Raw genomic sequence first — 19733 nt, 5'->3', positions numbered from 1 at the left:
CTTGCTGGGCAACCAATCACAAGTGGCGGTATGTCCAGACAGGCTCCGCCCTCATCCAGCTGACAGGTACAATGCTAAGTCTGGTGGTGTGTGGCAATTACAGATCTACCATTAGGTCATCACGCTTCTTTCCTTTTCCTACTCTTCCTCCTTATCCCTCATTTGCCCCCAATGGCCGATTGCTTTAAATGAAGTGAAAACACAGTTGAAAATAAAGGAAGAACAAAGTTAAAGGAAAAGAGGGCTGGAATAATAGAAAAGGGAATAAAGGAAAGAAAGGTGATAGAAATGATTGTGTATCTGACAGCGATGACAGTCATTACATCTCTCTTTTCCTTCCTCTTCTGTTTGTCTGTCCACCTGTCATTTCCTGTGTGTGTGTGTGTGTGTGACCTGGCCACTCTATATTTAGCTGCTGTGCCACTTTCTCCTGTCCCAGAGCACAGGCAAGTGATGTGTCTGTGTGGTTTAAACTTACCTTTTGTGTACTGGAGGTTGTACTGTAAACTTTCATTGTCAGGCTATTCATAGAAAAGATGTCATCACATTCAGATACCTCCAGATACCATGCCATTTAGAAGCAGAAAATGCACTAGCGATTATGCACTAATATGTATTCACACAGGATAAAATCACAGATTTGTTATCATCATACAAGTGGCAAAAACACCGGTTGGTCCACTAACAGTTGAATTAACAATCCAGTTGCATTTTTGTGGATGCAACAACTTCCTGCAATTTTCTGGAGGGCTTTTGTGGTAGATGCAGGAGATCGCTAGCTGAGGTAGAAGGAAAGAAATAATTGTTACTGGAATGCCCTGAATAGAGTGATGATGTCTGTCAGTGTATCCAAGGATGTGACCTTTCAGATAATTGTTGGATTGTGACATTTAAAGAGGAAGAAAAGGAGGATTTGGAAGGAGGGGGTTTGTGGGTTAAAAATGTGTGTGTGTGTGTGTGTGTGTGTGTGTGTGTGTGTATATCTGGGCTTACCATAATTGACTGTACAGTACCTGTACTACGGTCTCTCTCTCGCTCGCTCTCTCTCTCTCTCACTCTCTCTCGTAGTGGTTTTCTGCTTGTCATCTAGTCAACATGAGGTTTTTTATTATGCTGCTGCAGCCGTCTGATTGGCTGGCTGCCAGGAAACATCAAAGCTTGTCTTTGCTTTAGAAGATGAATCACGCCATGGTGAAAAGATGCTGAATCATCATCCATTTGTGTTCCTTTACCCTCAACATGCACCAGTAATGAAGCACTAATGTTTTGTAGCCTGTGTAGAGCTGTAATGTTTAGTTGCTTGATTGATTAGTCGATCGTCAGATAAATAATGGGCAACTAGGTCTGGGCGATATACGGAATATATTGATGAATTTGCGATACAGCAGATTAGTGGTCGGCCGATATGAGTTTTTCAATGGCTGATGCCGATATTTAGAGAGCAGGGCGGCCAAAGGCTGATCTATAATGCCGATATCAAAGCAAAGAAAATTCCATTATTCCATGCAGTACAATCTAATACATGTTATCTTACAACATGTAACATGTTGTTTTAGATGGAATTTTAATGAATAAAGCATAGCCCATGTATGTTTCTGTTTCAGATTTCAGATCATGACTGGTGTTTAATGGAAAGTGAGTGGTCATTCAACTGCATTATTCTCTACAGTACATCTAACACAAGGCAGTAATGGTTTTAGATAAGATTTGCTGTCATTTAGGATGAGAGAAACTTTTTCACTACTTTCCCAAAACTCACAAGGGGGAGCGCTAACATTGTTCCACAGCAGCCACACTGACAAGGCTGCCTGCAGATCTTTCCACAGATATTTTTTGTTTATTTTCCTTGTGAGTGCAGGCATCTGCCGATGCTGATTATCTCAAAATGAATTTGTCTTTTTCTATAGCAGATGACCATATTAATATTCGAGTTTTCAGTGTTTCCGCTGGTCGCTAGGGGGGGAGATTGTTACTGCTACATTTTACCTCTGTAGATGTTTAAGGTTGAGCAAATTTGAACTATTTGATATACTGTTGGGTAGCTTAAGTGTATCATTTTCTACAAAATCATCATATTTGCACTATGTGAGAAAATACAGTATTATTTTAGACAAATAAATTTTTCACAATTTCCTGACCTTTTAAGAAAGTAAACAATTAAGCAATACATTGAAAAATAATCCCTGGTTAATCCAAAATGAAAAGTGTTTGTTGCAGCCCCTTGCTCATTAGTGTCTAGTAGATTCATGTAGGGTTTATTTTCTCATTCAAATATTCGATCTATAAAATGTCAGAAAATGGAAATAAATAAATAATTTCCTAAAACCCAATGTGATGTCATCAAATTGTTTAGCACAAAAGATATGCCCTTTTCTATCACATAAGGTAAAGTTGCTAAATATTTTTTCAATGAAAAGAATACTCTTCGTTCTCCGTGGCACATTATTTGAACCTAGAGCAGTCAATTATCTTTTTCTTTCTTTCTTTTTGTTATTAGCAAGAACAGTTCATCTGATTATCAGATTTTTCTCACCAATTAATAATTTAATTCACTTTTCAAGCAAAACTTGCAAAGATTAAGTGGTTATAGCTTCTCAAATGTGAGCATTTGCAGACATGATTGAGCTAAAAACAATTGATACGCTCATCAATAATGAAACTAATTATGAGTAGCGGTCTAATTTGACTCCCTTGCTGTCTCCATAGAGAGTGAGATCTGGTCCATGTATGGCTCCCAGAAATAGAGGCAGAGCGGGAGCTCTCTGTCTGCATTAACCTCCTCTCATGTTCCATCTATTAAGAACTACAAGCTCACTCTCTACAGGAGCGCAGTGGGAAATGTAGTTGATCATGCCAATTTGTTTTTTGTGGCACCCTGAGGGACGTCAGGGGACAAATGAGAGGAGGAAAGGAGAGTAAAAATAGAGACAAGCCCTGATTCTCGTCCATCTCCTCCGGTGGCAGAAATAGAATTAGCATCTCATTAGTATACAGTCATAAATACAACGGCATGCTGAGAGCAGACGCTGAGGTACAATTCACTACGAGTGCCTGAGAGGGGTGTGTGGATCTGTGGGTGTGAGGGTTTGCATCATAACAATAGTAGAAGGCCAACAGAGAGATCACTGCTTCCCTTGGACTCAAAACAATTTGTGAGCGCGTGTGTGTGTCTAATCAGTTCACCTCTACCACTACAAGACACAGTAGATGTATGTAGAGACAGGAAATATATTCCATCATCTTTTCTTTCTCTCTTTTTTTCTTTCTGTCTCTGAATAGTTCAGAGCGCACACTTTGATATCTGTCTGTTAAATACAGTATGCTGCCACAGCCAGCAGTCAGTTTGCTTAGCTTAGCACAAAGACTGGAAAGGGGGCCAACAAGGGGGCCCTTTTGAGATATAGCATGTTAACTGGTCAGCTATGGAAGTGCTGGTAGGCAGATTTTGTTAGAATTGGACAGAACCAGGCTAGATGTTTTCCTAGCCTTTATGCTAAACTAAGCTAACTGGCTCCCAAAATGTCAAACGTTTCCTTTAATTTTAGTCTAATTTGTGTAAAACATATAAAAAGCTTACCTTAATGAATGTTTACGATAACCTGTATTGGAAAACGGAGTAGGAATCTTTCTCTAACAACCAGGTCGAGGATGAAAAAGTTAAGAAAGTCAGTGAGACGCAGAAGGTCAAAGACAGAACAACAGAAAAAGAGACACTTGGGGAGTATGACTTGTCTGAGTCATCAGTCACACAAACCAGACCTCTGTTCAGTCTCAAGGACAAAATCTGGGCCCATTCTATCCACGTGTGTGTGTGTGTGTTGAAGTTGAGATGTGAGTTTAATCACATCAGGGACTTGTATGTGTGCTACTTGAACAGATTTTCACTTATTGAATATCTCCCAACAGCCATCCGTTCACTCCTGACAGAATATTAGCATCACAACGGGAGGAAATTTTGGCACCCACAGACCCGGGAGATCCAGTTTGACATTTATAGGGTGACAATTTATAGTTGAGATTATTGCTGTGGGCGTTTTTTTTGCATCAGTTCTCATGCTAGCAATGCAGTTCTTCTTCCGTTTATTCCATACAGACCAGTATATAAAACACATCAGTCCTTGTGTGATGTGCCAGAGGATTTTTTCCCAAGAAAGAGCCACAGTTATTAGAAAGCCAGTGTTGAGAAAATGTTAAAGCATTTTATTAAGCAACTAAAAGTTCCCACCACTATTTTGTGATAATCACTGAGTATGAGCAAGTACTAGCAGACACTTATTTATAGGAAAATGTCAGAGATTTGTAGTGTAAGACGAGGCAAACAGAGTTGAAGTGGGTAAAGTAACTATATTTATATTCATTTTTCTCAGCTGACAGCTTGTTGGCCTTCTCCAACGGTGCCATTTAGAAATCTCCTGGCTGTGGTTTGTACAGAAGGTGGAGGGAAATTTTAAAAGCTGCGTTGTCTCAATTTCTAAATTGAAAACATGCTGTCAGTTGACGATGCCCAGTATTTATAAGGTTTAAAACATTTGTTAAGTAGGGTAATTAGGGTAATAATTTTTACCCTTACCAGCAGCATTGCTCTATAAATGGCAATTTTGGTCTGTCAGTAGGTTGGTAATCCATTTTGGTCCAGACTGACATATCTCAGCAACTATTGGATGGATTCCCATGACATTTGGTGCAGGTATCCTGATTGGAAACATCACCAATTGGCATGAGATGTTCACAACCCAGGATCAGAGGGCTCTGCAGCGGGTGATTGAAACTGCTGACTATTGGTACCGATCTACTGAGCATCAGTGATGTCGGTGAGGTGCCTGCGCAGATCCAAAGGATGGTACCCACCCCGGCCACAGCTATCTTGAGAACTTATCATGTAGTTGGTTAGGATGGCTTCGCTCACTCTCCTCCAAGCCCTCTCCTTTGTTCTGTCACTGTACAATAAAGATGCAGAGCTGCGGGTGCCCACAGATGGCGACAATAAGTTTGTCCTGCATTTCAGATTATTTGTGACGTCAGGAAAATCTCAGCACTGATTGGCTTTCATGACACAGCGCCACGCAAATCTTTTGCTCAAGTGGAAACAGTCTGAACACACCTTTACTTGTAGATATTAAAATTATCCAGCTACTCACTGTGTGGGAATCCTCTTAATATCTGCAGTATTTAATAATGTTATGCTTTAACTTAACTCTGGGTGGTGGCCTATGGAGTTTAAGCTTGCTTTACCCCAGTTCACCTTTTGTTACAGCAAGAGCTACAACAGCTCTTTGTTTCCCCTGAACTTACTTCAACTTTGGCCTCACTTTGTCTCACCACTACTGTTTCTCCGACCACAGCGTCTGTGCTTCCTCTTGGTGTGTGTGAGTGATTCTTGTCGACTTTTTCCCTGATGACGCAAGTAATGCGAAATGGGACTCAATCCCCTGTGTTTAAAAGCTGCAGATCTCCAGATTACAAGTGGACAAAATCTGCTCTGTCCCAAATAATCTGCTCTCAAGAGGAAAATAAAAGTCATGGGCGATCAACTGGGAAAGAACAGGGAGAAAAGGGATGTGCTTTTTTTAATTCTTTCATTAAAACCTTGTGTTTTTTCTTCCCTTCTCCCCTTCCCTTACTCTCTATCCAGGTTTCAGGAGAAATGAGGAGATGAGAGCAATGGAGGTACTTCCCATCCTCAAAGAAAAAGTTGCCTTTTTGTCAGGTAAGACTGTATGTCTAGTCTCACAAGTCTGTCAACATCGAGTGTCTGATCACTGTGGACAAGGCTAATGAAAGTTGAGTCCTAAGTTTGCATAAACACACAGCTCGCAGGTATACTGTACACATTCTCCCACTGCTTGTTTCACTTAATCACTCACTCACTCACTCACTCACTCACTCACTCACTCACTCACTCACACACACAATGTGGACATAATAATAAGCCGTGCACTCTGCCTGTAAAAACTTACGGGTCAGACTGAGGCCCAGACACTCAACCCTTCTTCACACACATACATGCACACAGACATCCATTGTTTAGTCAGTATCAGCAGGACTACAGAATAGAGAGCTACAGCTGTGTCTTTGCCCAATCCAAGGGAAGCTCAGCCATGTCTGACACACACAAATACTGACACTCACACACACTCGAGGTGTGCCAGGGAAAACTCACAGGAGGCCTAGCTGGAGACGAGAACTGCCAAGAACATCCAGCAGGATTATTTGTACAACACAAAAAACATTAGAGAGAGAGTGTGTGTGTGTGTGTGTGTGTGTGCGCGCGCATGTTGCTTGCACACTTCTCTTTTGTCTCCTTGTGTGTGCAGCGAAGGTCACAGACAGAAACACAATGATGAGGACGATGACTCAGACAAACACAGAAATTGAGAGAGGGAGAGATCGGGCGGTGTTGCCATGGAGATGACTTACTCTCAGCTACCGCATCCCATAGTAGTCGCTTGTGGAGTAATTGGCATTGAAATAAAATAGGGACGGATGTAGAGGAGCTGAGCCCATTATCCTGAATCTGGCCCCTTTAATATATCGGCCATGTTAGCCCTCACTCATTTTTGCCACGTGAGCGTTTGATTTTCTCCTCTGAGCACCCGGGTTGAGCCTACAGGCGCACAACAACCCGACTGAACTCACTAATTTGTGGGCTGAGCGCAGTCAGCCTGTGTTTACAAGTTCCCACGTGAGTGGAGCAGCTCTCTGCCTCTGCAACCGGTCAGGAACTAGAAGCAAAATATTATTATTATTATTATAGTATCAGATGATCATAATTCACTCTCTCTGAGTATGTACTGTAAACAGCAAATGTTACACAACTACCAATTAAAATGATAACATTCAAAAGGTTGGATTCAGGCTTGGAGGCTCTTGAAGTCAGAAATACTGTAAACACACAAAATGTCAGCTATGCAATAATTGTGTGGGGATACTGCTTAAAATAGAGAAACCATGCATTTAGCTTGCATGTGTTTGGAATAAGCTAATAATCTGATTTATGTTTAAAATTTTTAGCCATGCAAGCGACATAGCTCTACGGATAAAATTGTCTGTCTGACTGTCTGACCCTATCTAAACAACTATCACACAGTTTGCATTACATTTTGTTCAGACATTAATGGTCCCCAGATGATGCATCATATTGGCTTTAGAGACACCTTGCCTTTTTCCTCTAGGAGTTTGAGATTAATGATTTTGAGTGGAATGTCTCAACAACTATTGGATTGATTGCCATGAAATTTCATACAAACATTCATGTCCCCCTCAGGATGAATTGTAATCACTTTGCTGATCCTCTGACTTTACATCTAGTGTCATCATCAGGTCAAAATTTCAATGTATCCAATACTTTGGTTTATGACCAAATATGTGCAAAACTAATGACATTATCATCAGCCTCATCTTTACTTTGTGGTTAGCAATAACTAGGAAATTTAGGCATGCTAACATGCAAAACTAAGATAGCGAAATAGTAAACATACCTGCTAAACATCAACATGATAGCGTTGTATGAGCATGTTGCCATGCTAGCAATAACACTTAGTTCAAAGCACTACTGTGCCTAAGTACAACCTCAGAGAGCCGCTAGCGTGGCTATAGACTCTTAGTCTTGTTTATAATTCTTAAGGTATGCAGAGTTCAACAATAAGGATTGCCTGATTGCCCGGCGCAAGTAAAATGCCACATCAGGCTAGTAAATCTAGCAACTCACTTGCCCAATCGGGTAAAAATAATTAAACAGGTAGTTTTTTATAGAGTTGATGATGGAAGTAGCTAAGAGGTGAGTCATCTCGCTTCCTTCTCACCTCTGCTGAGAGATGCACATGTGCAGTATCAGGCAGCGGTTTGGGGAATAACATTTTTAACAATAACCTTTCTAATAATGTTCTATGTTATTGTTTCTCAGTGTCTGCCTTGTATTATTACAATGCTCCTATTAGCTTAGAGCTCTGAGCAGAGCAAATAGTAATTTAAATCAATTGTATATATGTTGCCAAAGGCGTTTCATTTAGCAGGCTCAGCATCTCATATCTGTGAAGCCTATCACTCAGTAATTACTTAATGAATTATGAACAGTGCTTTCCACTAAAACACATTTGTGAAATGTTAGATTTTACTTTCAGTTTTGGGTATGAAGCAACGATACCTTGAACACCTACAGTATATTTTCTTCTATATGATATAATCTGACTCCCTCTGTGTGTGTGTGTGTGTGTGTGTGTGTGTTTCGCTCCAGGTGGCAGAGACCGACGCGGTGGTCCTGTGTTAACGTTTCCATCACGCAGCAACCACGACAGAATACGAACGGACGACCTGAGGAGACTGATCGCGTACCTCGCTGGCATCCCCAGGTTACACATTCATTACATTTGCTCTGAGGTCTGCGTGTGTGTGTTTTTAAAGAGAAGGAGAAGCAATGCCTCAAAGCAAAGCGAACCCCCAGAGCTAGTGGACCAGGCTGCACACACGTGGGAGAGCTGAGATGAGCATGTGAGGGAGGAATGGAGAGCGAAATAATTCAAGACCAGTTAGCTTGCTGCAGCATCTTTGCTGCCAAAAATCAGAGGCACAGTGAGATGCTGAGGCAGAGAGGGAAAGCCTGAGCTAAGAGAGGGGTGTATATCAGAAAGCAAATGATGAAAGGAGGGAGGGATCAACAGAGAGAGAAAGCAGTGGAGAGGGGAGGGGGGATTAAAACTGACAGAGATGGAGAGCGCATGTGTGAGGAGGTGTGTGTGAGAGAGGGAGCGAGCGAGCAAGTGTGTGTGTGTGTGTGTGTGTGTGTGTGAGTGTGAAAGCAAAACAAAGTGTCGCAGTAGCTGAGGCGGTGCAGCAGCAGTAGTTACTGTGGACGAGTAGCTCCTCGCCTTGCAGGTAAAGCATCTCTTCTCTCCGGCTCTCTCTGTTTACTTCTCCGTCTCTTTAATCTGTCGCTTGTCTCCTCCCTCAATCCGTCTTAATCCATCCATACTCTCTCTGTCTACTCTCATCTCCGTTTAAGTCACCACATTATCTCTGTGTGGTTTAAAATGCGAGTAAATTCGCTAGAAAATTATCATTTTTTAAAAACTTTTTAATGTCCTTTATGCATGTATAACCATACTGCCATCATGTCTTGTTTGCATGTCTTCATAATATCTCAACTGTGTGTTTTTTTGGTGACCAAAGGTGTTCTATTTTGGGAAAGGCAACATCTGCACAGTGCTGCACACTGACTATCTACTGACATGCTGTTACAGAGGGAGAGGTTTGGAAAAGGATGGAGCTATTTAGAGATTGCAATAATAAAGGGATATTACAATAATATTTGATATGGCTGTTTTAAAAATTGAAGGAAGATGGGAAGAAAAATTTTCTAAATGTGTAAAATGACCAAAAGGGAAAACAAGCAGTCCAGGTTTGTGGATTTAAGAAGTAGTTTTGGACTAATGGACTAAAATTCCGAAACGAAAATAGTTTTGCTCCTCAAATCATTAATTATTTTTAAGATCTTACATAATAATAGCAGATTATTGTTGCAGGTGTGTGTGTGTGTGTGAGAGGTTATGTGACAATGTCGGCCAAAACAGGGCACCACAGGCAGATGAGGTTGCTGATGCACAAATGTGCTGATTTTTATATTTGTGCATACATTTGTGACTCATTCGTCGCAGGTTTCTGTGTGGATGGGTGTGTGGGATGTGTGCTTGCTGCGTAGGCTTCTCACAATATAGAAAATGCGTCATCTCACCGTTTGTTTTGATTGTCTTTTTTTTTCTTCTCTCCCTTTTTTCTCTCTCTTCCTTTCTCAATCCATGTCTACCTCTTCTCTGTTCTCTCTTTCCCCCTCTCATCCTTTCCCACGCCTGTCATCTGTCTCCTCTCTCCCTGGATTATACTGTCGCCAATCTCTCACCGCCCCTCCCTCACATGAACCCCTCTCTCCCTGTCTCTCTACTCTTTTTAATTCCTCCCGCCCCTGCCAACCTCCATCCATCCATCCCAGCGAGGAGGTGTGTAAACATGGCTTCACGGTCATCGTTGATATGCGTGGCTCCAAGTGGGACAGCATCAAGCCTCTGCTGAAGATCCTGCAGGAGTCGTTTCCATCCTGCATCCACGTCGCTCTCATCATCAAACCAGACAACTTCTGGCAGAAGCAGAGGACCAACTTCGGCAGCTCCAAGTTTGAGTTTGAGGTAGGATGCGGAAAACCTTTGGATTCTCTACTGTGCAGTGGCGCATTTGTTAAAGTAACAGATTGATTGTTGACTGCGTACTTTATTAGCTGCCTATGTCTGAAAAGTTGCAAACATGGCTTTTAACCTGTGAAATGGATAAAAGAAACACTTATTTAACAATATTGATGGAAATGCCAGAGTATGGTTGTTGTAAATTACCATACATGTCAGCTATAGGTGAACTTTTTATAGATTAGATAACGAATAATGTAATTGAAGTTTAAACCAGAGGAGAATTATGGGAACTGCAGCAGTTAGGATGAGGTTAGGATAGACTTGGCTATAGTACATTTTTAGCATGCTGTAATTAATTTTAATATAGAAAAATGAAGTACCTCAGTTATGCATATGCCATTTTCAAGTAATGAGTTCTAAAAGCAGAAAAAAAAATCAACCATTTTCCCTTTAATTTGGTGTCAGCTGAGTTGTGACATTGGCTGCTGTAGCCACAGCTGAGCCCCTCATTGTCAGCACATTTCATTATTTTCCTCTCCCCACTGCTTTGGGTGCGTACATTACCAGCCAGCTGTCTACTAGAAGAAAAATTCCTCTAAAACAGCATGCAGCCGATCACAAAGACCAGTGTTTGTGATGTCAGTCAAGCATCAGGAAACATTTTTGCAGCTAATGTAAATGATATATTTACGAGAAACTGGCTTATATTTACCCTCCTGTATGATCAGTCAATAATGACGCTTGCTTGCTATGATAATGATCCGCTTCTCGTTCATGGTGAGACGTGGGTTCATGCAAACCCATGTACTGTAATGTGGGTGGAGCCCTGTTTTCTTTGCACAGTATGTACTTGGATTCCTGCACAGTGTGTTTCTGATACGTTCCATCGAGTTTCTGACTGTAGCTGTGTGAGTGAATGCACTGGTGTGGAAAAAGCTCTGATTGCTCACAGGTCCACTGTAGTCCGATGACACCCTATTGATTATTTGAGAGGAAGAATGAGCAGATGCCACAGGGCAGGTTACTGTTGTCCACAAGCTGCCCTTCTACGCCACACGGACAGTGATTGGATTCACTTTGTGTGCGCGCGCCTGCCTTTATGTATCACTACCTGACCTCATATTGTACATTTATTAAGATTTCTAAAGGTTGTATGCTGAGAAAGTTTTCATCTTCCGTTTTTAAAGTAAATTTCGTACGGTACAGTTTCTAGGACTACAGTCAGTGTACACCAATCAGCTCAGAGAATGTTACTGTAGCAAGTCTGTGTGTGTATCACAGATTTTCTCCTCGCTTGGTGAAATGAACACCAGAGTTGGGGACTGTTTCTCTCCGTCCTCTCTCCTCCCTTCGTGTTGAATTGAGACAGAGAGAAAAGAAGCAGCGAGCCGAAGAGCGGAGAGCCACCTGCAGCCTCACTTTTGATTGTTCATAAACTGCGCGGTTCTGTGGGTGAAAAACGGTACCCAGCAGTCCTGAACCCATTCTGCCTCTCGCCATTCAACAGAGTACAAATCAATTAACTTGAACAACAATAGCGAACATAGCAGTATCAGTATTTTCCGTTGGCAAGAGCTACTGTGCTTTTTTACCCAAGGACAACAGTGTTTTTCTGCATTGTTTGATTTACACAAAGCTTTCTAGCTATCGTTCTGTCTCCATCCAGCTCTGGCCATGTGTGTGGGGGTGTTGTGCGGAGGTGGCTTAGCAGAAACACAGAGGCACTAAAACCAAACAGGGAGACATTTCCTTACTGTATTCCTGACATTGATATTGCAATATACGACTGTTGTGTGGAGAGGATTTGAATTTGACTTCACTCCAAAGTTCAGGATGACCAGAGGTGACAAATGACACATTTTAAGTGTTTAATTTTGAGTTTAGAAGTCACAAACATGCATGCAAGAGCTTTTTGGTAGATGCTGTAAAAAGGTTTTGTTTTTTTTGTGGCTCCCTAGAATTGTTGAGGTATCGTGAAGTTGCAGTGTGCTAAATTGACAGGATAAACAGGATAAAATGTGCTCAAGTCACATCATTGATGTCTTAAGTCAGCAATTACATGGCTTTTGCTAAAAAAAAAATCACATCTCTGCAGCTCCGCTTTCTTTACGAAATCCTGTGTTGCTAGGGTTTTGGGAACTAGAGGTTGGGCATCTCTTCTCTAAATAACAATTTTCAACAGCAAATAAATGCAGTGGGAGGAGAGAAGAGATTAGAAACATTTTGGACTCAATTGACTAAATGTCACCTAAATTCACCTAATCCCCCTTCAATCCCTCTGTTTCTCTCGACTACTTTTTTCCTCTGCCTTTTCTCTCCAGACCACCATGGTGTCATTAGAAGGCCTGACCAAGGTCGTTGACCCCTCCCAACTGACGGCGGACTTCGACGGCAGCCTAGACTACAACCATGAAGAGTGGATAGAGGTGAGATTGGTCCACTTGTTCTGTCGCTCAAGCCCGTCTGCCTGATCGGAAAATCTTTCTTCAAATCCTTAAAACCCCCAATGACATTCAAGTGCAGAAGTGCTGTACAGAGTAATCTGAGGACAGTGCAAGAAACCCAAGTCAATGAACCACAGTATCTCACAAAAGTGAGTACACCCCTCACATTTTTGTAAATATTTAATTGTATCTTTTCATGTGACAACACTGAAGAAATGACATGCTTGGCCAGTCCATCGCCTTTACCCTCAGCTTCTTTAGCAAGGCAGTGGTCGTCTTAGAGGTGTGCTTGGGGTCATGTTGGAATCCTGCCCTGCGGCCCAGTCTGCGAATGGAGGGGATCATGCTCTGCTTCAGTATGTCACAGTACATGTTGGTATCCATGTTTCCCTCAGTGAACTGTAGCTCTCCAATGCCGGCAGCACTCATGCAGCCCCAGACCATGACACTCCCACCACCATGCTTGACTGTACACTGACACACTTGTCTTTGTGCTCCTCACCTGGTTGCCGCCACACACGCTTGACACCATCTGAACCAAATAAGTTTATCTTGGTCTCATCAGACCACAGGACATGGTTCCAGTAATCCATGTCTTTAGTCTACTGGTCTTCAGCAAATTGTTTGCGGGCTTTCTTGTGCATCATCTTTAGAAGAGGCTTCCTTTTGGGACGACAGCCATGCAGACCAATTTGATACAGTGTGAGATGTATGATCTGAGCACTGACAAGCTGACCCCTCACCCCTTCAGCCTCTGCAGCAATGCTGGCAACACTCATACGTTTTTTTCCCAAAGACAACCTCTGGATATGACGTTGAGCAAGTGCACTCAACTTCTTTGGTCGACCATGGCGAGGCTGGTTCTGAGTGGAACCTGTCCTGTTGAACCGCTGTATGGTCTTGGTCACCGTGCTGCAGCTCAGTTTCAATCTTCTTATAGCCTAGGCCATCTTTATGTAGAACAACCATTCTTTTTTTCAGATCCTCAGAGAGTTTTTTGCCATGAGGTGCCATGTTGAACTTCCAGTGAGCAGTATGAGGGAGTGTGAGAGCGATAACACCAAATTTAACACACCTGCTCCCCATTCACACCTGAGAACTTATAACCCTAACGAGTCACATGACACCGAGGAGGGAAAATGGCTAATTGCGCCCAGTTTGGACATTTTCACACAGGGGTGTACTCACTTTTGTTGCCAGCGGTGTAGACTTTAGTGGCTGTGTGATGTGTTATTTTGTGGGGACAGAAAATTTACACTGTTACACAAGCTTTACACTCACTACTTTACATTGTAGCAAAGTGTCATTTCTTCAGTGTTGTCACATGAAAAGATATAATCAAATATTTTACAAAATGTGAGAGGTGTACTCACGTTTTTGAGATACTGTTATTGTATACTGTTGTTAGGATTAAAAATGGACTGCAGCAGTGGCTGCAGCTGTAGCAGTAGTAAGAGTGATAGTCTTTTTACATGTAGTATTATTCAGTTGTGAGTAGTGGGTAATCATATTCATATTTTTTCATATTCATAAACTTACCGCAGCTTACTCAGATGTTTTGCGGTGCTTTTGTCCAGGTGCGTGTGGCCTTTGAGGAGTTCTCCGGTCACGCCACCCAGATGCTGACTCGACTAGAAGAGATGCAAGAAACGGTGTCGAGGAAAGACTTTCCCCAAGACCTGGAAGGAGCCAGGCGGATGATAGAAGAGCACGCCACGTTAAAGAAGAAAGTCATAAAAGCCCCGATAGAGGAGCTGGACACTGAGGGACAGAGGTAAGCATATAGAAATACTGACATTTTCTTTTTTGCTTAATTTATAACTGAACAGTAGGGCAAAGGTTGTAAACTTGCATCACCTTCTTTCAAATGTTTTCCTATACGTTTGGTCTTCCCTTCGCTTTTCTTTCTTCACCATGTTGGCGACTGTTTTTGGGTCACGTAAAAAGTGTGCATACGCTGTCCCTTGAGTGTCATTTTGCAACAAGAAGGCAAGGTACAGCGTAACGTGTAGACGAAGCATCAACTTCATCAGACTGCTTTCCTCTTGGGTGTCATGTGACCAGAGTTTAATCGCAGCCTTTGCGATTAGAAAATCTCATTTTATTACATCGCGAGAATATCGCAAATGCGATTAATCGTTCAGCCCTAGTGTAAATAAAGCTTATACATAAGATGCACTCATTGGAAGTTGTTCTGAATAAGTGTCAACTGAAAGTTTATTATAATTAAAAGAAAGGAAAATGCTATCATGCAACAATCAAAATATAAAAATAATATTATGTCATAGTGTTTATTGTATCTTTCTTCTGTTTATGTGATATCTTTCTGTGCTAGTCAAATCAAATATTTCACCCTAATGCAAACCTTTGTTCGGTAAAACAATTATGGAAAATGACAAGCATGAGTAATGCAGCCTTGACATTAAAAACATATTAAATCCATCTCCAGGTTGCTCCAGAGAATCCAGAGCAGCGAGTCCTTATCCAACCGTAACGGCAGCGGCGGTAGCAGCAGTGGCAGCGGCGGCGGTGGGATGTGTAATGCCGACACCCAAGGCCTGGTGCCGCGCATCACCCAGCTGCTGGACAAACTGCACTCCACCCGACAGCACCTCCACCAGGCCTGGCACGTCCGCAAGCTCCAGCTAGATCAGTGTTTCCAGCTCCGCCTGTTCGAACAGGACGCAGAGAAGGTTAGTGGACGCCTCGACTCGGGGGGGGGGGGGGGGGGGGGGGGGGGGGGGGGGGGGGGGGGGGGGGGGGGGGGGGGTCATTCAGCATGAGCAGTGATCTAGTGGTAATCTATAACGACAGTTGGCGATCACTGTAGGGCAGACAAGTTTCAATATAAACAAAAGCTTAATTAGACAGAGAAGCATTGATTTATGCTGCGGATGGAGAGCTTGTGAATTCATGTCCTTTTTATTTTGGCCCTTAAACGGTGGCTTAAACTTTATTTCACAAATAAAAGGAGGTAAAAACTAAATGGCTTTACCCTCCACCACATCCCAGGATAAGACACAGGAAGATGGAGCATATAGCTTATGCAGGCACAAGGCCACCTACTCTGACTGCCAACCTGGCAGCTCAGGTGATGACAGCTGCGGCACAAAATAGAAAGCGACAGAAAGAAATTCAGAGATGTTTGAGTGAGTAGAATAAAATAGCAGGTTGCAGCAACAGAGAGAGCTGCAGTCTTGGATACACTGCAGTAGTAGGAGCTTGTTGCTAGGACACCATAGGCCACGAGTTGTTCTCTAGGAGAGCCTGAGAGGATACTCTTAATAGAGGCAGTCCATTTCTCTGTATACTGGCCTGGAAAGATGACAAGTATCCGAACGCTGCAGCAGTACACAAACACACTCAGGTCTACCCACACCGCTAAGTGCCAGCTGTTTGTTTTTACTTGCTCTTACAGCGATCTGTGAAAGTTAATGGTGAACCCGCGTGTTTGTGTGTGTATGTGTGTGTATGTGTATGTTTTCCATTTGGCTGGCTAAAATTTTCTCCTATGTGTTCCCGTGCTTCAGATGTTTGACTGGATCATGCACAACAAGGGCTTGTTCCTGGCAGGCTACACAGAGATTGGCAACAACCACCCCCACGCCATAGAGCTGCAAACCCAGCACAACCACTTCGCTATGAACTGCATGGTAAGACACACACAAACACTGATTCGCAGCAGGAGGTAATGTTTTTCCGCCCACTTGGACTATCAAGTCCGTGCCCTGCACTGTGTAATCATATAGTTATTGCACTTAGCGTCAACCTCTAGTACTGTGATTTGAGTGTGTGTTTGCAGCAGCCTGTGCTTGTGTGTACTTGCACATTTTCTGCGTGTTAGCAGCACCACCAGGTATTAAGTAATCCTATTCTTTAGCCACAGGCGGCCTTATGTAACTATTACGAAACTGTTGCGATGAGGAATCAGTTTTGCCGCTAGAGTTTTTATGTCCTTGGATGAGAAATGATGGTGACAATTCGATAGCTCTCGCCTCAGTCACTGTTTTTACTCTTTCCTCAAGCTCATCGTCTGTCTAACTTTGTCATTTTCCAAAACTCTTCTTTTCCATTTCCATCTAACCCGATGTCAACCCTCTGTTCGACCGTCTCTTTCCTTCTCTTCCTATCCTGCTGTGCAGAACGTGTACGTGAATATCAACCGCATCATGTCAGTGGGCAACCGACTATTGGAGTCAGGTCACTACGCCTCCCAGCAGATCAAGCAGATCTCAGGCCAGCTGGAGAAGGAGTGGAAGGCCTTCGCTGCGGCGCTGGATGAACGCAGCACTCTGTTGGAGATGTCAGCCAACTTCCACCAGAAATGTGACCAGGTGAGTCAGGAATAAATGGGCTAATGCAGATGTAGGGCCGATAATAAAATTTAATTTTATTACAGATTAATATGGTGAATATTTTTAAAAATAATTGGTAAATCGTTTGACCTATGAAATGTTAGAAAGTAGTTCCCAAAAAAGTTCCCAGAGCCCAAGGTGATATTTTCAAATTGCTTATTTTGTGTGAATAACCGTTTTAAAATGAAAGATATTCAGTTCAAAAAAGTGCAGGAAATCTTCACATTTTTTAAGGCTGGAACCAGCAATTGTTTGGCATTTCCCTTTTCAAAATTATCAATTCATTGTTTATGCTCTACACAAATGTTTGGTCTTCATTGGACAAGACTTAATTTAACTAAATTTGATGTATTGTATATGCAGGGTGACTGTCGGAACATTTTTTTTAATTAACCATGTCAAGATCTCAAAGAAAATTATATCCAGTCAATAATTTCATGGACAAGGCCGCAAAAACAAAACAGTCCTCAGTTTCATTTTAGACAATATTGTGTTTTTTCCCATGTTTACTTTAAGGAGAACAAATTAAATCTGCTGTTACTGCTCTTAAATATCTACCCTCTAGCTTAGTTTGAGCAAATAAACAAAACTCACTTATCTCGTATATTGATTTAACATTGAAGAAATAGTTTTCGGGTTTACACTTTAAATACACTTGCTTTCTTGCCGATTGTTAGATGAGAAGATTGATACCACTCATGTCTGTACACTGAATATGAAGCTATAGCCAGCAGTCGCTCATCTTAGCTTTGCAAAATGAAAAGTTAACCTAACTCTGTCAGCTCATTAATTAACATGTTATGTCTTGTTTGTTTAATTCTTAGAAAGTGTAAAAACAACAAGTTGTGGTTTTACAGTGGCAACGGGACTTGAGGAAGTAGCTGCTCCAGCCAAGGACTTAATCCTAATCTGAGATGCTGCCTGTAGCTTCATATTTACAGTACAGACACTGAGTGGAATCTATCTCCTCTTCTAACTCTTGGCAAGAAAAAGAAAAGCGTATTTTACCAAAATGCCTGAACCATTCCTTCTGGTCGGGTTTAGTGGGAACTGGATTCAGTAAAACCCACATTGATGTACCTTTGGAACCAGTTGAGGAGCTGATATAATAGATGCATGCGGAGACGTATGCACACACTTTGTGGGGTTGTTAAATAACCTATTTGGCTTAATTAAATCTACAGAGCCTAACATATGCATTGGATTAACATATATTTACATACAAAGATGCTGAATTTAAGTAAAGTATTTGTTATCTGCTTTTATTTCTGTCTGTGCTCATTAGTCAGGCCACTATGGAATGATTCACGGCCTGAAAAAAGCACACAAGCAGAATCCCAACTGGGGAACATGGGTGGTACGACTTTTCCGACCTGGAATACTGTTGTCATCAGACCAGCCTTTCATGTATATGAGCTGAAATAGAAAGAACCCCCCCCCCACACACACACATAATTTAAAATCTTTGTTCTTCTCCTATATCTTATTCCAATTATCCTGAGCGAGATGTTTAAAAGGGAGTAATGAGATCACTTCAACTTATGTTTTCCTCTCCTCCCACAGAGGGGTACAGAAAGGTCTAGGAAGTCACCACAGGCCAATGAACAGCACTCTCAGCCATGGATAATTCTTCTTAAAAAGTCTAAAAAGAGCTCATACATGAGGACATTTCTCCATGTTTAGGCTCAGTAATAGTAAAGAAAAGGCTCCTCAGTCAATTTCTTGTGAACTCTGGAATGTCTGACTAACATGTGACTCCTGGGAAGAGCACATGGATGTATACGCCACCACTGTCTCATGCTGCGTCTCATGTGAAATGATTTACATTTGAGTGGCAGTTTAATATTGTACATTAAAATGTGTGTTTCTACTCCTGCAGTACATGAGTAATGTGGACTCATGGTGCAAGGCGTGCGGCGAGGTGGATTTGCCCTCTGAGCTGCAAGACCTTGAAGACGCCATCCACCATCACCAAGGCCTATATGAACACATCACTGCTGCCTACTCTGAGGTAAAAACACTTTATCTACATACAGTTGGAAGTTTACATACACTTAGTTTGAAGCCATTAAAACAAATTTTTTAATCATTCCACTGATTTCATATTAACAAACTATTTTTCATATTAACTAACTAGTTTTACACAAGTCATTTGTCCAACAATTGGTTACAGAGGTGATTATTTCACTTATAATTCACTATATCACTTTTCCAGTGGGTCAGAACTTGACAAATACTGCCTTTTAAAACAGCTTGGAAAATTCCAGAAAAATGAATCTATATCCACAGTAAAACGGGTCCTTTATCGACAAACCTGAAAGGCCGCTCTGCAAGGAAAAACGCCATTAAAAAAGCCAGACTACAGTGGCATCTGGACATGGGGACAAAGATCTTGCTTTTTGGAGAAATGTCCTCAGGTCTGATGAAACAAAAATTAGACTGTTTGACCATAATGACCATTGTTATGTTTGGAGGAAAAAGGGTGATGCTTGCAAGCCAAAGAACACCATCCCAACTGTGAAGCACGGGGGTGGCAGCACGATGCTGTGGGGGTGCTTTGCTGCAGGAGGGACTGGTGTGTAGGGCTGCAGCTAACGATGATTTTAGTAGTTGAAGCTTCTATAGATTATTTCATCAAGTACTTTTGCTTAACGGGATCAGCTGTGTACTTTGATAGATGATAGATATTTATTCGTACTTTCGTAAATTCATAGTGTGTCATACAGCAAAATCAGACCAACAACATCAACAGACAAACAACC

At 41.9% G+C, this 19733-nt stretch overlaps 1 protein-coding gene across 5 annotated transcripts in view; it reads left to right on the top strand.

The window, feature by feature from the left end:
- Nucleotides 1–19733, top strand: part of trioa (trio Rho guanine nucleotide exchange factor a) — a 75122-nt gene that overhangs the window by 25056 nt on the left and 30333 nt on the right. For all 5 annotated transcript variants that reach the window (XM_046059368.1, XM_046059367.1, XM_046059365.1 and 2 more), the window contains exons 3-11: nucleotides 5633–5707; nucleotides 8234–8348; nucleotides 9983–10175; nucleotides 12494–12598; nucleotides 14194–14390; nucleotides 15066–15309; nucleotides 16147–16269; nucleotides 16759–16950; nucleotides 18851–18982. In XM_046059368.1, the coding sequence (XP_045915324.1) occupies nucleotides 5633–5707; nucleotides 8234–8348; nucleotides 9983–10175; nucleotides 12494–12598; nucleotides 14194–14390; nucleotides 15066–15309; nucleotides 16147–16269; nucleotides 16759–16950; nucleotides 18851–18982 (1376 nt within the window). The remainder of the gene's footprint in view (nucleotides 1–5632; nucleotides 5708–8233; nucleotides 8349–9982; nucleotides 10176–12493; nucleotides 12599–14193; nucleotides 14391–15065; nucleotides 15310–16146; nucleotides 16270–16758; nucleotides 16951–18850; nucleotides 18983–19733) is intronic.

Source organism: Micropterus dolomieu, linkage group LG09 (assembly GCF_021292245.1).
Source record: "Micropterus dolomieu isolate WLL.071019.BEF.003 ecotype Adirondacks linkage group LG09, ASM2129224v1, whole genome shotgun sequence".
NCBI classification, from domain to species: domain Eukaryota; kingdom Metazoa; phylum Chordata; class Actinopteri; order Centrarchiformes; family Centrarchidae; genus Micropterus; species Micropterus dolomieu.
This window is presented reverse-complemented; position numbering and strand designations above follow the sequence as displayed.